Genomic DNA, 12900 nt, shown 5'->3' on the forward strand with positions numbered 1-12900 from the left:
TACAACCACAACAAAAAGACAACAAGGGCAACAAAGGGGAAAATAAATAAATAATTTTTTTTTAAAAAATTAAAGAATACATCCCAGGGAGTATGGATCAACCTGTCAATGCCCATGTACATCGGGGAAGCAATTACAGAAGCCAGACTTTCCACCTTCTGCACCCCTTAGTGACCCTGGGTCCATACTCCCAGAGGGTTAAAGAATAGGAAAGCTATCAGGGGAGGGGATGGGATACAGAGCTCTGGTGGTGGGAATTGTACCCCTCTTATCCTATCTTATCGCCTTTTCAGTGTTTCCATTTTATAAATAAATAAGCAAAAAAAAAAAAAAAAAAGAAGAAGAAAAATTCCCAGAGAGCACTTTATATGTGCCCAAGGTTTTGTAGAGACATGATAGGTAGATGTCTGAATCATACATAAGACTACATAAAAGCAGGAGACTGGCTAAAGAAACTAAACTAAGATCCCAAGGAAGAGGTTACATCTTGCACTATGGAATTTAGAAGGACAAAGTATGCAAGAAAAAAATCAGCATGGATTTGTATCAGGTTTACTCTAGACAGGTTGCCTAGAAAGGCCATAGGACCTCAGCATAAAGAAAGAGAAAGTGAGTGAGTGACCAGATGCCTGGGTCAGAAAAAGGAGTCACAATAGACCAACCAGAACAGAGATAGATTCAGTCATTAAAAAAAAAAAAAAAAAAAACTACTGCTGAGAAAATTCCATCACTTTTGATAGGTAGTGACTTAAAGAAACTCTGAAATGGGTGACTGGTGGCACACGTGGTTGAGTATACATGCCCTTCCATACAGCATTAAGTCCCTGGTCCCCACCTGCAGGGGGGAGGCAGGGCTGCAGGTGTCTCTCTTTCCCTCTCTACCTCCCTCTTTCCTCTCAATTTTTTGTCTCTATTCAAAATAAAAAAGAATGAATACACACACACACACACACATATATGTTAAGCATTGAGAGTACCCACAACATACTCAGTTTTAATGATGTAATTCCAGAAAACACAAAGATCCAATATGAGTTGACTAAAAGAACCATACCACCTCCACCTCTAAAATGTCACTTATCTAGCAGTCAAGGGAAAAGGAAAGAGAAGGGAAGCTACCATTCTCTTCTCTAATCGTAGGTTTCTCAGTGTGGAGAAAGCCACACACATTTTTAATTCAAGCACAGCATTTTGACTCTTGCTTAGACTTGGGCTTTTTCTAGTTTAAGTTTAAGCAATGTCTAGAAATGCCAAGTTCTATACTCTAGAACTCTCATTCTGAAACAAGTAACTCTTCTCAATAAAACAAAATGAGGCAAAAGATAAATCTCTCAATACATTGCCCATAATAACATTTCCTATGAATGTCTTCCTGTTATGCCACTATTATTTTCCCATTGTTCATAAAATCTGAAAGTTTGTCATTTTACATCCTTACAGGAAAAAAAATCTCATTGGCAACTTCTTTATAACTGATATTTGGTTAAATCCATTGTTAGTTACAAAGCACAAACTTACAGATTAAAAGGTCCTGGTAAAAGATACTGCCTATTTCAAACCATGGATAGTTGTTGCCAGTATTTTCCCCACCTTTTGAACAAGGAAAATAAGTTTGGGGGGTTGGGGAGAAAGCATAATGATTATGCAAAGAGACTCTTGTGCCTGAGGCTCTAATATCTCAAGTTCAGTCCCCAGCATCACCATAAACCAGAATTGAGCAGTACTCTGGAAAAAATAAATAGTAATAATAGCAATAATAATGATTTCTTCCATAGAGATAGAACTATTATAACCTGCATGATTTGTTATAGCATGATTTGGACAGAAAACTTATCCAGCCAAACCACAAATATCTACAGCCCCCACAACATTAAACTAAGCTACACCAACCTCTAAAGATGGTCAAGTTGAATTATTTGACTGATGGTTCTTCTTTCTGGTCACTGGGGACTGTACTGCATGGAGCAAATATTAAGCACAACAAAATCGGAATGCTCATGATATAATCATGACACTGGTCATAATAGATCTGTGAGTTCTGCTTAAGTCATAATTTAGGTACAGAGTGAACTTTATCACTGAATACTCATACAAGGAGCACTTTCTATTTTCTTTTTGCTGCAGGTAATATAGGTAAAAGTAGAACATTGTATATGCAGGACCCAACACACACATTTCTTGGAAACCTAGGTGAATATGTAAGTGGAGAGGATTTGTTTGGGGTTTTATATTTATTTATGTATTTATATATTTATTATTGGATAGAGGTAAAGAGAAATTGAGAGGGGTGGAGGAGACAGAGAGGAAGACAGAGAGACACCTGCAGCCCTGCTTCACCACTCTTGAAGTTTTCCTCCTGAAGGTGGGGACCAGGGACTTGAGCTAGGGTCTTTGTGCACTGTAATACATACACTTAACCAGGTGGGCTATCACCTGACCCCCAGAGTAGAGAGTATTTGCATAACTATTTTCCTTTATCATTTGTGTGATGAATTTCATAAAGTCCCACAGCTCTATATTAATTTCTTCATAGCCAGCACCAGCCTAACTACCCTCTCATCAATATCTTGTGACTAACAAAAGAGAGAAAGAGGGAGACAGAGAGAGCTCTCAAGAGAGCTTTGTAGCTTTCAAGAGAGTTTTGTAAAGGTCACGCATAACATGGATATTTAAAAGACAGACTTGACTTAGATTAAAATGCAATACTGAGTCCTATTTACTTTAGACAAATCATTAATGCTCACTGAACCTACATTCCCATGTAAAGTATATAAGTATGTGTTTGGTGGAGAGAAAACGGAATTTTCCCTGTTTAAAAAAAAAAGAAAGAAAAGTCAGTCATTTTACCGGGGGTGGGGGGTGGGAATGGACTTATTTGGGAACAGAATAGAAATTGCAACTTAAAACCAAGTATATTATTGCAAAATTCATAGGCAAACTGAGCAAAGAAGTGAGATATTATAGAGAAAAAGGAGGAAATTCAGAGGTGGGCTGGAGAGACCAGAGCAGTATCCCCAGTGTGGTATAAGCACCTCTTCCTGTAAGGGTCTATAATTAGAGTTACTATGTGTCAGAGCTCCCCCTGCTGGTCTTCAGACTAATTTAAATGTGGTTTCCTTTTTACTATGCATGTTACATAGGAGATATATATATATATATATATTTTAAATTTATTTATTTATAAAATGGAAATATTGACAAGACCATAGGATAAGAGGGGTAAAATTCCCACCACCAGAGCTCCATATCCCATCCCCTCCTCTGACAGCTTTTCTATTCTTTAACTCCGTGGGAGTATGGACCCAGGGTCATTATGGGGTTAGTAGATACCTAATTTTTCTAGTTCTCCATGGTTTTTGGAGATGCAATTTGCTGAGGCCGACAGTGGTACAGAAGGTGAGATCCCATACACATGATCTTTTCTGTTGTCTAAAAATCATTTCTCTTCCATATATGTTGAGTAGCGTGGCCATCTTATGTTCGCCATCTGTCTACCATTATTCTTCTTCTTCTAGCGTTTGCCCTTCTTCCGTAGCCAGTCAACAGCATCAGGTTGAGCCTGATGCAAAGCCTCAAGACCTCCTCTGAATCTGGAGAGGTGGCAGTCATTGACTATGTGGGTCATAGTCTGTCTGTAGCCGCAGGGGCAGTTCGGGTCATCTCTGGCTCCCCAGCGATGGAACATAGCGGCGCACCGGCCATGGCCTGTTCGATAGCAATTGAGGAGGGCCCAATCATAACATGCTAGGTCAAAGCCGGGTTGACGCTTGCAGGGGTCTGTGATGAGGTGTTTGTTCTTTACCTCAGCTGACTGCCAACTCTGTTTCCAAGAGACTGGAACAGAGAAGTTCAGTGTAGGCGTAGGGGACCAGACTGGGTGACGAGACGTCAAGCGTAGGGGACAGGGTGGGCGAAGATATCTGCGTATATTGGCAGGTCCGGTCGAGCGTAGACGTGGGAAATGAACTTAGATGATGCCGCATCCCGACGAATATCTGGCGGGGCGATGTGGCTAAGAACTGGCAGCCATGGAACCGGGGTGGAACGGATGGTTCCAGAAATGATCCTCATGGAGGAATATAATTTGGAATCGACCAAGTGGACATGGGGGCTACGGAACCATACTGGGGCACAGTATTCTGCAATGGAATAGCATAATGCCAGAGATGATGATCGTAGTGTGGAAGTGCTCGCACCCCATGAGGAGCTGGCCAGTCTTGCAATGATGTGATTCCTCGAGCCCACCTTTGCTGCAGTTTTTATGAGATGTTTGTGAAATGACAGAGTGTGATCGAGAGTAACGCCAAGATAGACTGGCTGGGCTTCATGCCGGATTCTTGTATCGCCAAGCTGCACATCAAGCTCACGCGAGGCCGAGGCATGGTGTAGATGGAAAACAGATGATACCGTTTTTGCAGTGCTAGGGATTAGTCACCATTTTTTACAGTAATCAGATATCAGAGACATGTCTTTCGTGAGTGTTTCCTTGAGGATGTCGAACTTGGATGCCTGAGTTGCACAGCAGATGTCATCGGTGTAGATGAACTTCCTTGAAGAAGTTTCTGGGAGGTCATTGATGTAAATATTAAGTAGCGTAGGCGCCAGAACAGAGCCCTGGGGGAAGCCACTTGAGACAAGTCTCCATCTACTAGACTTGTCACCCAGATGCACCCGGAATCTTCTGTTTTGGAGAAGAAACGATACAGTGTTGGCCACCCATGGAGGCAGGCATCTTGAGATCTTGACTAGGAGACCACGGTGCCAGACCGTGTCATAGGCTGCTGTGAGATCAACAAAGACAGCACCCGTCTTTAAATTCTTCTGGAATCCATTCTCAATGTAAGTTGAGAGGGCCAGGGCTTGTTCGCAAGTAGATCTTCCTGGGCAGAAACCAGCTTGGGCGGGTGATAGGAATTTCTCTGTAAGATGAGAAATACGTGACAGAAGCAGCCTCTCAAGGAGTTTGTAACACATGGAGAGGAGAGAAATTGATCTATAGCTGGCGGCCAGTGTTGGGTCTTTCTTTGGTTTCAAAACCGCTATAATCTTCGCACGACGCCAAACTTTAGGCATAGACTCAGATTCCAAGATGTGGGACAGGAATGAAGCGAGCCACTTCTTTGCTGCGGGACCCAGGTTAAGAATGAGTTCTGGGGTGATGTTATCATAGCCAGCAGCTGTTCCCGGTTTAACCCTCTTCAAAGCGTCTTCCAGTTCAGACAGTGTAAAGGGAGAGAGTTTTGGAGATGGACAAGATAATCGGAAGTGGGATGACTACTCATGGGAAATTTCTCTTTTCCAGACTGGGTCGATCTTAGCACGTCCAACTTGAGTTAGGTGACTGGCCACTGAGTTTGGAGAGACAGGAGGATGGGAGACGGGAGGGGGTTGGCTACCAGCACCCAGTCTGTGAAGAAGCTTCCAGGCCTTCCTACTTGAGTGGATGAAGTTCAGACTTTCCGTGAGTTGTTGCCAGCGGGCTTGGCGTGCTGCATTCAGGGAGGCAATGAGATGGTCAGCCACATCTGGGTCACCCGACTCATCATACTGCTTTAGTAGTTGCTCGCATTCAGCATCAAGACAAGGCGTATAGTTAGCACGTCTCCCATGAGGAATGGCTTGGGAAGCTGCTTTGAAGATGGCTTGGCGGAAGTGCCTGTAGGAATCTTCAGAGGGGACAGAGTTAATTGGAATTGCAGGAATAGATTTGTTGGTAAGATCACTGAACAGACGCCAGTTTGCTTTCCGAAAGTTCCATCTTAGTTTCTCCGAGCACAGAATTAGTGGGAGCTGGAGACCAATGTGGATGATAACTGGGCGGTGATGACTGTGCGGGAAGATCTTGAGAACTTGTCTCGTAGCGGGAAAGGCTTGGCCGTTGACTGTGCTAATCCAGCACAGGTAGGGTGATGAGTCTTTATTCCATCTAGCACTGTGAAAAGAGCCTGGCTGTTTGGGAGAGGTCATTCGCTGAAGCCCAGTCGGCTAAGATAGAGCCGTCAGCACGAGTGGAGGAATATCCCCAGTCTTGGTGATGACTATTAAAGTCTCCAACGTAAACAGGTGGGTGATTCGGACTAGGCAGGACCTCATTATCCCATGAGGCACTGGGAGGCTTATATACATTGACGAGCTGAATAGTTCCAATAGTAATGGAGTCGTAGAAGGTCGAAGAGGCCGTGTGGTAAATGTCCACAAGACACGATTTGGCGTAGATGGCTCGGCCGTGTTTAGGATGGAGATTATAGCATATTAAATCAAATCCACTGATGGTGAATCAAGCAGCTTCATCGACTGCTATATGTGTTTCTTGTAGGCAGATAACATCTGCCTGATGCTGTATCGCCAATTGACCAATAAGAACATGTTTGGCAAAGGACAGCCCCTCAACATTAAGTTGGAGGACTCGAAGAGCAGGACCTACAGCTTGAAAGCTGTCAGGAGCTGCTTGTTGCTGGCTTTGAAAGTGACTGGGATCCATGTGGATTCAGTCGGCTAGGAAGGATCGTCAGTTTCCCCAATGAATGGGAATGCACCACGAGATGCACCACGGGAAGGTCGATCCAATGCATCCCATTATTAAATTGCACAGAAGTTACTGATCTGAGAAGGCATTAGAATAGCTCTTGGATGGGACAACTGAGGCACCAAATTTAAAATAATGTCTTGCAAGAATAAGATATAATCACACAGGGTGGTGTGCACACTCTAAAGCAGTAGTTATAATATAGTGCTGGGTATCAAATAAACAGACTCCATGGACCTGGAGGCCAAGGAGATGAAAACAACAGTGGCCACATTTATCAATACTACTAGTGCTTTATGTGGGGAATTGAAAACTACTCCTTCCTGTAGTACTATTCTGTCCATTTGAACTGGTTTGCAATGGGAAAATTGAGCATCAGAGGACATAATCTATGACTGTAGCTTGTCTCCTTTGTGCTAAAAGGCCAATAGGAAAGCCAGGTATTTTACTACTGGCTAAGACAGTTCATCTTGATCATCAGAAACAGCAATTACTGATGGGACGGTGCAAAATTGGAGTAGGAAATAATATGTTTGACACCCAGGCAGTCCAACTGGACATGTTTGGTCATCTGAATACAGCATGTTACCTGAATACAGCATGTCATCTAAGGGTTCTAATCTCTCAAACTGTGTAACTCATCCCTCCAAGTAAATCATAAACCAGTAAAGGTGCTGACCACAGTTGAGGACAATCTATGATAGGTAGTAAAATAGATAGTGGCCACTAGTTGCATCCCTGAGATGAAGAGTAGCTCAGTTTATCTCTGGATTTAGGACTTTTTCCACTTACAGTTTCCCAGGAACAAACCAACCAGATATGAGGGAAATATCCTATGCTTAGTGAGTTTACTTCACAATGCATAAGGAACCAATCAATCAGTGCAGGTGGTGACAACAGAAGCCAGAAATCACATGTGAAATGCTAATTCATCTTCTACTTCCCACTCCCACCAAATAGTTTATAGTATCTACTACTCTTTATGAAGTCCCAAAGTTAACTTCAGGATATGAAGCTTTCTCAAGGACATTGGACAAATTTAGTAGTCAGTATTCCTCCAAAATATGTAATAAAAAAATGGCAGGGTTTGGGTTTAACAACAAAGGATTCTGGATAGAAGATAATTGTTTAATCCATCATGTCATGCACATTCCACTTATACCACTTGTACCAACAGGACTTCAGCCATAATATCCAGAAAATTTCCTAAGGTTCCTCAAGAACTACATTTTAGAATTCCTTCTGTAAAAGATGAGAGAAAGCATTTCCAATACAGACATCAGTTTGGGTCCACCTATAGGTTTCAGAGGCAAACCAAGGATAGACACCATGCAGGAATTGACCCACATATTGCTGTTCATGACATGGATCCTCTCGCAGGAAACAAGAAAGAGAGGGAGCAGGTCTAGAGTATGAAAATATAACAAATCATACAAAATAAATGAGGATTCGTGTTAATCCAGGCATCCCTGATAAGGAACTGAATGTTTGAAATGAGAAACTGCAAAGTCTAGAAACACAGATCATGGCAGAATTTTATTTATTTATTTATTTATTTATTTATTTATTTATTCCTATGGCTTCATGCAATTAAAGGACTTCTAATGGTCCTGCTCCTCTAGCCTACCTAATATGCAGGGACAATTCTTCCACTAAGATGGATACAAAATGGTGTCCAGACAAGCATTCTTTACAGCCATGGTATTCTAACTCTAGCTTTTGAGTTTCCCCTGGTATAAAGCAGTATTCAGAGAGCTCTCTGGAACACAGATTATGTGTCAGATATTATAAGGGAAAAGAATAGCTGATATAAGTAAAATTCATGGTCCTTGATGTTCATAAAGGTATAAAGAAATGAGCCAATCTGGTATCCATATGTACCAACATGAGCATTGGGACTGGTTAACAAAGGTGACTCCCTATATAGCCCATGGCTGTTAATTTTCCCTTTCAATTATCACTCTTAGGATATCTGCAACATGGAGTATTAAGAAGAAGGTTGGAAAGTGGACTGTATGCAAACACCCAATAAGACTGCCTATACAGTAAGCCTTCAGTGTTCATCTACCTCTGCTGGGGACGATAGTATTTGATCAAACTTTCTTGGTCCAGAGCTTTATTCAAGGGCAGAGCTAGCTAGATGTCTCTACAATCCCTCACATACAGAACCCTATAATGCTTCTGAGGAGGGTGATTTCTGATTTGATGGACACAGGTTTTATCCTCTGGTGGCTCCTTCATCGATGTGCAGCAGGAATCATTACAGTGGAATTAACACTGCCTCTAGCATGACCTGCCTGGCTGAATTCTTCAGTTACCTCCATACTGAAATTGTCTGCATGCCACATAGTGATTGGATTTACCCTCAGCACCCATTCAGAGGAGCTGTGATTGCACAGAGCAGTAGGCAGTGTGTACCCAGTGATTAATTTTCTCTGCTTCACCATGAGACCATGGGCAAGACCCAATGCCATCCTGTCAGTGAATCTTTGTCAACACCACCATAACCACTTACCTACCACCCACCTGATGGCTCCCTGTGGGTTAGTAAAAAGAACGAGATCATGAGAAAGAATATTTGGGAAAGGTGGGGACCACTCAGATCATAGAGGGCAGTGGAAGCTCAGGTCATGGCACCCCATTTTACACAGCATCTTATATGGGTGGCCATTCTGGCAGGGGTGATGGGGTGCAGCATAGGAGTCAATGTTATGATTGTGGTCTCAGCTCAATGGAGAAGGGAGTCAACAGGGATCCCAGAGGAAACATCCTCATCTAGCCACTTTGTCACCTACACTCTTGTTTGGTCTGGGGCATGTCACCTCCCAGCATTCACGGTCATCATTGTAAAGAGTGATTTGTCTCAACCTGACAAGCAGAGTGTGGAGAAGGGGTGAGGTGAACCAAGACTTGGAACATGAATGCAGCTCTTAGTGGGGGCTGGGGGGTGTTTCCTCTGTGGAAGGGAGGGTGTGATCTCTACCTTCTCATGGTTATTTGCCCCTTCTGACTGCAGGGCCAGGAATGTGCTTTGTAGCTTTGGGAGAAGTCACACATGAGCAACTTCTCCCTCTAGGAGTTCTGTCTCAGTGAGCAGAGTAATAATGGGTCCTGTCATGGTTGTGTGAGCCTAAAAGAGAGAGAGTAGAGAATTATGACTGTGGGGCATGGGGGTGGAGGGGAATCAAAGGCCTGTACCCAGAAATGCATGGGCATTTCATGGTCTGTATTGGCAATGATACCAATCACACAAGCAGTTGTCCTGGAGTTTGTGCTGGTTTATTTGATAGAAACAAGAAGTTGAGAGCATGTTGTGGGTGTCATTCTTGCTGCTATTCTTGTGCTCAGGCTTTGAGGCACTTCATTTTCCCGTTTCAGGCAGTATTGCACACACAGTGGGATTGGGGAGTTGGATGAATAGCACAGCTTGTTTTCTTATTCACAAGATGTCCATACAGACATTTCCACAGAAGGTTGAGCAGCACATGGTGTTTTCTTTGGTACACTTCTGGAAAGGTGAGCAGTGGTTTGTACAATGAGATGTGCTGGGTCTCCTCTCACAGGTGGCCTTTTTTCCTAAAATGAGCAGAAGCATAGTGAATGGAATTGGCATCTAAGAGCCCTTCTCAAATTTGTAGCCTCTTCCAAGATCCCTGAACCTAGGTCCCAGGCAGAACTCCTGGATTTTCAGAAAATTAACCCTCCTGCCTTCACTGCATCCAGGAGATTGGTAGCAACTAAAAGTATATTTCCTCCATGCTATCCCAACAAACCTCAGAGCCTAAACTTCCTGAACTCTCCCCATTCTCCTGCAGACAGAACCCTATCTCCCACATTAATGGTGGTCTCAGTAAAGTCACTCTCATATAATTTGTACTCTCACCTTGAGAAGTTAGTACAGTCAGAGGTAACCTCCATATCCCACCCCAACTCCCCAGACTTCTGTGGGTTCTGGAGAAAGTAATAAACATGCTCCCCCCTTTCATCTTTCATCACTGTTACTATGTCCAGTGTCCCTTCATGGTTTCTCTGATGATAAATTTCACTTGGTTTATTTCTCTCCCCCAGCTTTTTTTTTTTCTCTCACTGACCATTCAACATCTACTCCAATATCTACTACCAGTCATTATATGTATAACTGAAATTATAGGAGTTTTATTTTCCTCCAGTGTACTAGAGGCTGGGCTCAAAATGGGGTTGCATGCATGGCAAAGCAGATGAGCAGGTGAGCCATCTTGCCAGCCTAGTAATTATTTCTTCACTTTTGGATATTTTAGCTTATAGATTGGTTTTTAGGTATACTGTACAAATCAAACTTGTATATAATAAAATCAGTATAATAAAATCTGGTCATATGATGTATATATTATATATAAGTTAATAATTCATAAATATAATAAACAAACAATACTAGTTTTGTTTTATCATCTGATCCTCAACACTGGTGTATCTTTCACTACTATGTGTACCATTACTGATGTCTGGATTTTGGGAATGAATAATAAGAAGATGTTGCTCCTGTACTCTCACTACTGTTCCCAGGGCTGGCCAAAGGGACTGGAGAAAAACATTTGGAAAGATTTAGAGTCTTTATACTGCTGCAGACAGAGCAGAATGTGCTGAAAGTCCTCTCTAAAGCTGACACAGGCTCTCTGTACTCCTAGCCTCCCTTGGCCCATGCCCAGCTCTGTGCCCCAGCCCATCACCTACTCTGAAGCTTCTTCCATCTTTGGTAGCCTCCCTGGGCCTGCAGCAGCAGCACACAGAGGACCAGGAGTCTCAGCAGAAACTGGATTGACATGAATCTCCTCAGAATAGTAGTAAGCTGTGAGTCTGAGACAGAAGCACTGGAGAGCTGGGAGTGGATGGGGAGAAAGAAGGAGCAGGCTGCTGGGCTCCTTCCTGCCTCTTCTGGCCAAGGCAGGGCAAAGCAAGGAGTCCTTGTGTATTCTCCTTACCTGCTGCTTCCCTTGACCTGTTCCAAGTGGGGTTGGGTTACTCCTCCTCTCTCATAAGCAACCCTTTCCTTTTACAACAGAATTTTTTTCTTTATTGGGGGAATTAATGTTTTGCAATCAACAGTAAAATACAATAGTTTGTACATGTATTATATTTCTCAGTTTTCCACATCACAATTCAACCCCCACTAGGTCCTTCTCTGCCATCATATTCCAGGACCTGAACCCTCCTCCACCTACCCCAGAGTCTTTTACTTTGGTGCAGTACACCAACTCCAGACCAAGCTTTGCCTTGTGTTTTCCCTTCTGATCTTGTATTTCAACTTTTGACTATGAGTGAGATCATTCCATATTCATCCTTCTCTGACTTATCTCACTTAACACGATTCCTTCAAGCTCCATCTAAGATGAGATTAAGAAGGTGAATTGCTAAAATACTGAACAAAATTCCAGCCAGATACCAATGTACTAAAAAGGTCATCGTGACCAAGTGGGGTTTATTCCAGGAACACAATATTGGTTTAATATACATAAATCAATCAACATGATCCAACACATCAATAAAATCAAGACTAAAAACCACATGATCATACCAATAGATGCTTTGACAAAATCCAATATCCCTTTATGATCAAAATATGACAAAAAATGGGAATAGATAGAAAATTCCTTAACATAGTGGAGCCCATATATAGCAAACCTATAGCCAACATCATTCTCAGTGTTGAAAAACTGGAAGCATTCCCCCTCAGATCAGGTACTAGACAGGGCTGCCCACTATCACCATTACTATTCAACATAATATTGGAAGTTACTGATATAGCAATCAGGCAAGAACAAGGAATTAAAGAGATACAGATTGGAAGAGAAGAAGTCAAACTCTATTTGCAGATGGCATGATGTATACATAGAAAAACCTAAAGAATCCAGCAGGAAGCTCTCAGAAATTATCAGGCAATATAGTAAGGTGTCAGGCTACAAAATTAGCACACAAAAGTCAGTGGCATTCCTCTATGCAAGCTAAATTAGCATAAGAAACCCAGAAATCAATCCCTTTTACTATAGCAAGAAAAACAGTGAAATATGTAGGAATAAACTTAACAAAAGAAGTGAAAGACATATACTGAGAATTATGAGTCATTATTCAAGGAAATAGAAAAAGACACAAAGAAGTGGAAAGACATTCCATGTTCATGAGTTGGAAGAATTAACATCATCAAAATGCATATACTACCCAGAGCCATATACAAACTTAATGCAATCCCCATCAAGATGCCTCACAACTTTGTAGAATAGAGCAAAAGCTACAAATGTTTATCTGGAACCAGAAAATACAAAGAACAGAGCTGGAGGCATCACACTCCCAGTTCTCAAATTGTATTATAGGGCCATTGTAATCAAAACTTCCTGGTACTA

The 12900-nt window shown here is 42.2% G+C and overlaps 1 protein-coding gene across 4 annotated transcripts in view; it reads right to left on the bottom strand.

Annotated features, from left to right (window-relative positions):
* Window positions 1-9791: 9791 nt before the first annotated feature.
* WFDC3 (WAP four-disulfide core domain 3) overlaps window positions 9792-12900 on the bottom strand; it is a 148472-nt gene continuing 145363 nt past the window's right edge. For 3 of the 4 annotated variants that reach the window (XM_060190846.1, XM_060190854.1, XM_060190832.1), the window contains one exon: window positions 9792-10102. In XM_060190846.1, the coding sequence (XP_060046829.1) occupies window positions 9966-10102 (137 nt within the window). In that variant the 3' untranslated portion in view covers window positions 9792-9965. Of the gene's footprint in view, window positions 10103-11236; window positions 11359-12900 lie in introns of those variants that run through there. The other variant, XM_007538530.2, reaches the window with a different exon arrangement.

The sequence above is a fragment of the Erinaceus europaeus genome, chromosome 1 (genome assembly GCF_950295315.1).
Source record: "Erinaceus europaeus chromosome 1, mEriEur2.1, whole genome shotgun sequence".
Taxonomy (NCBI): Eukaryota; Metazoa; Chordata; class Mammalia; order Eulipotyphla; family Erinaceidae; genus Erinaceus; species Erinaceus europaeus.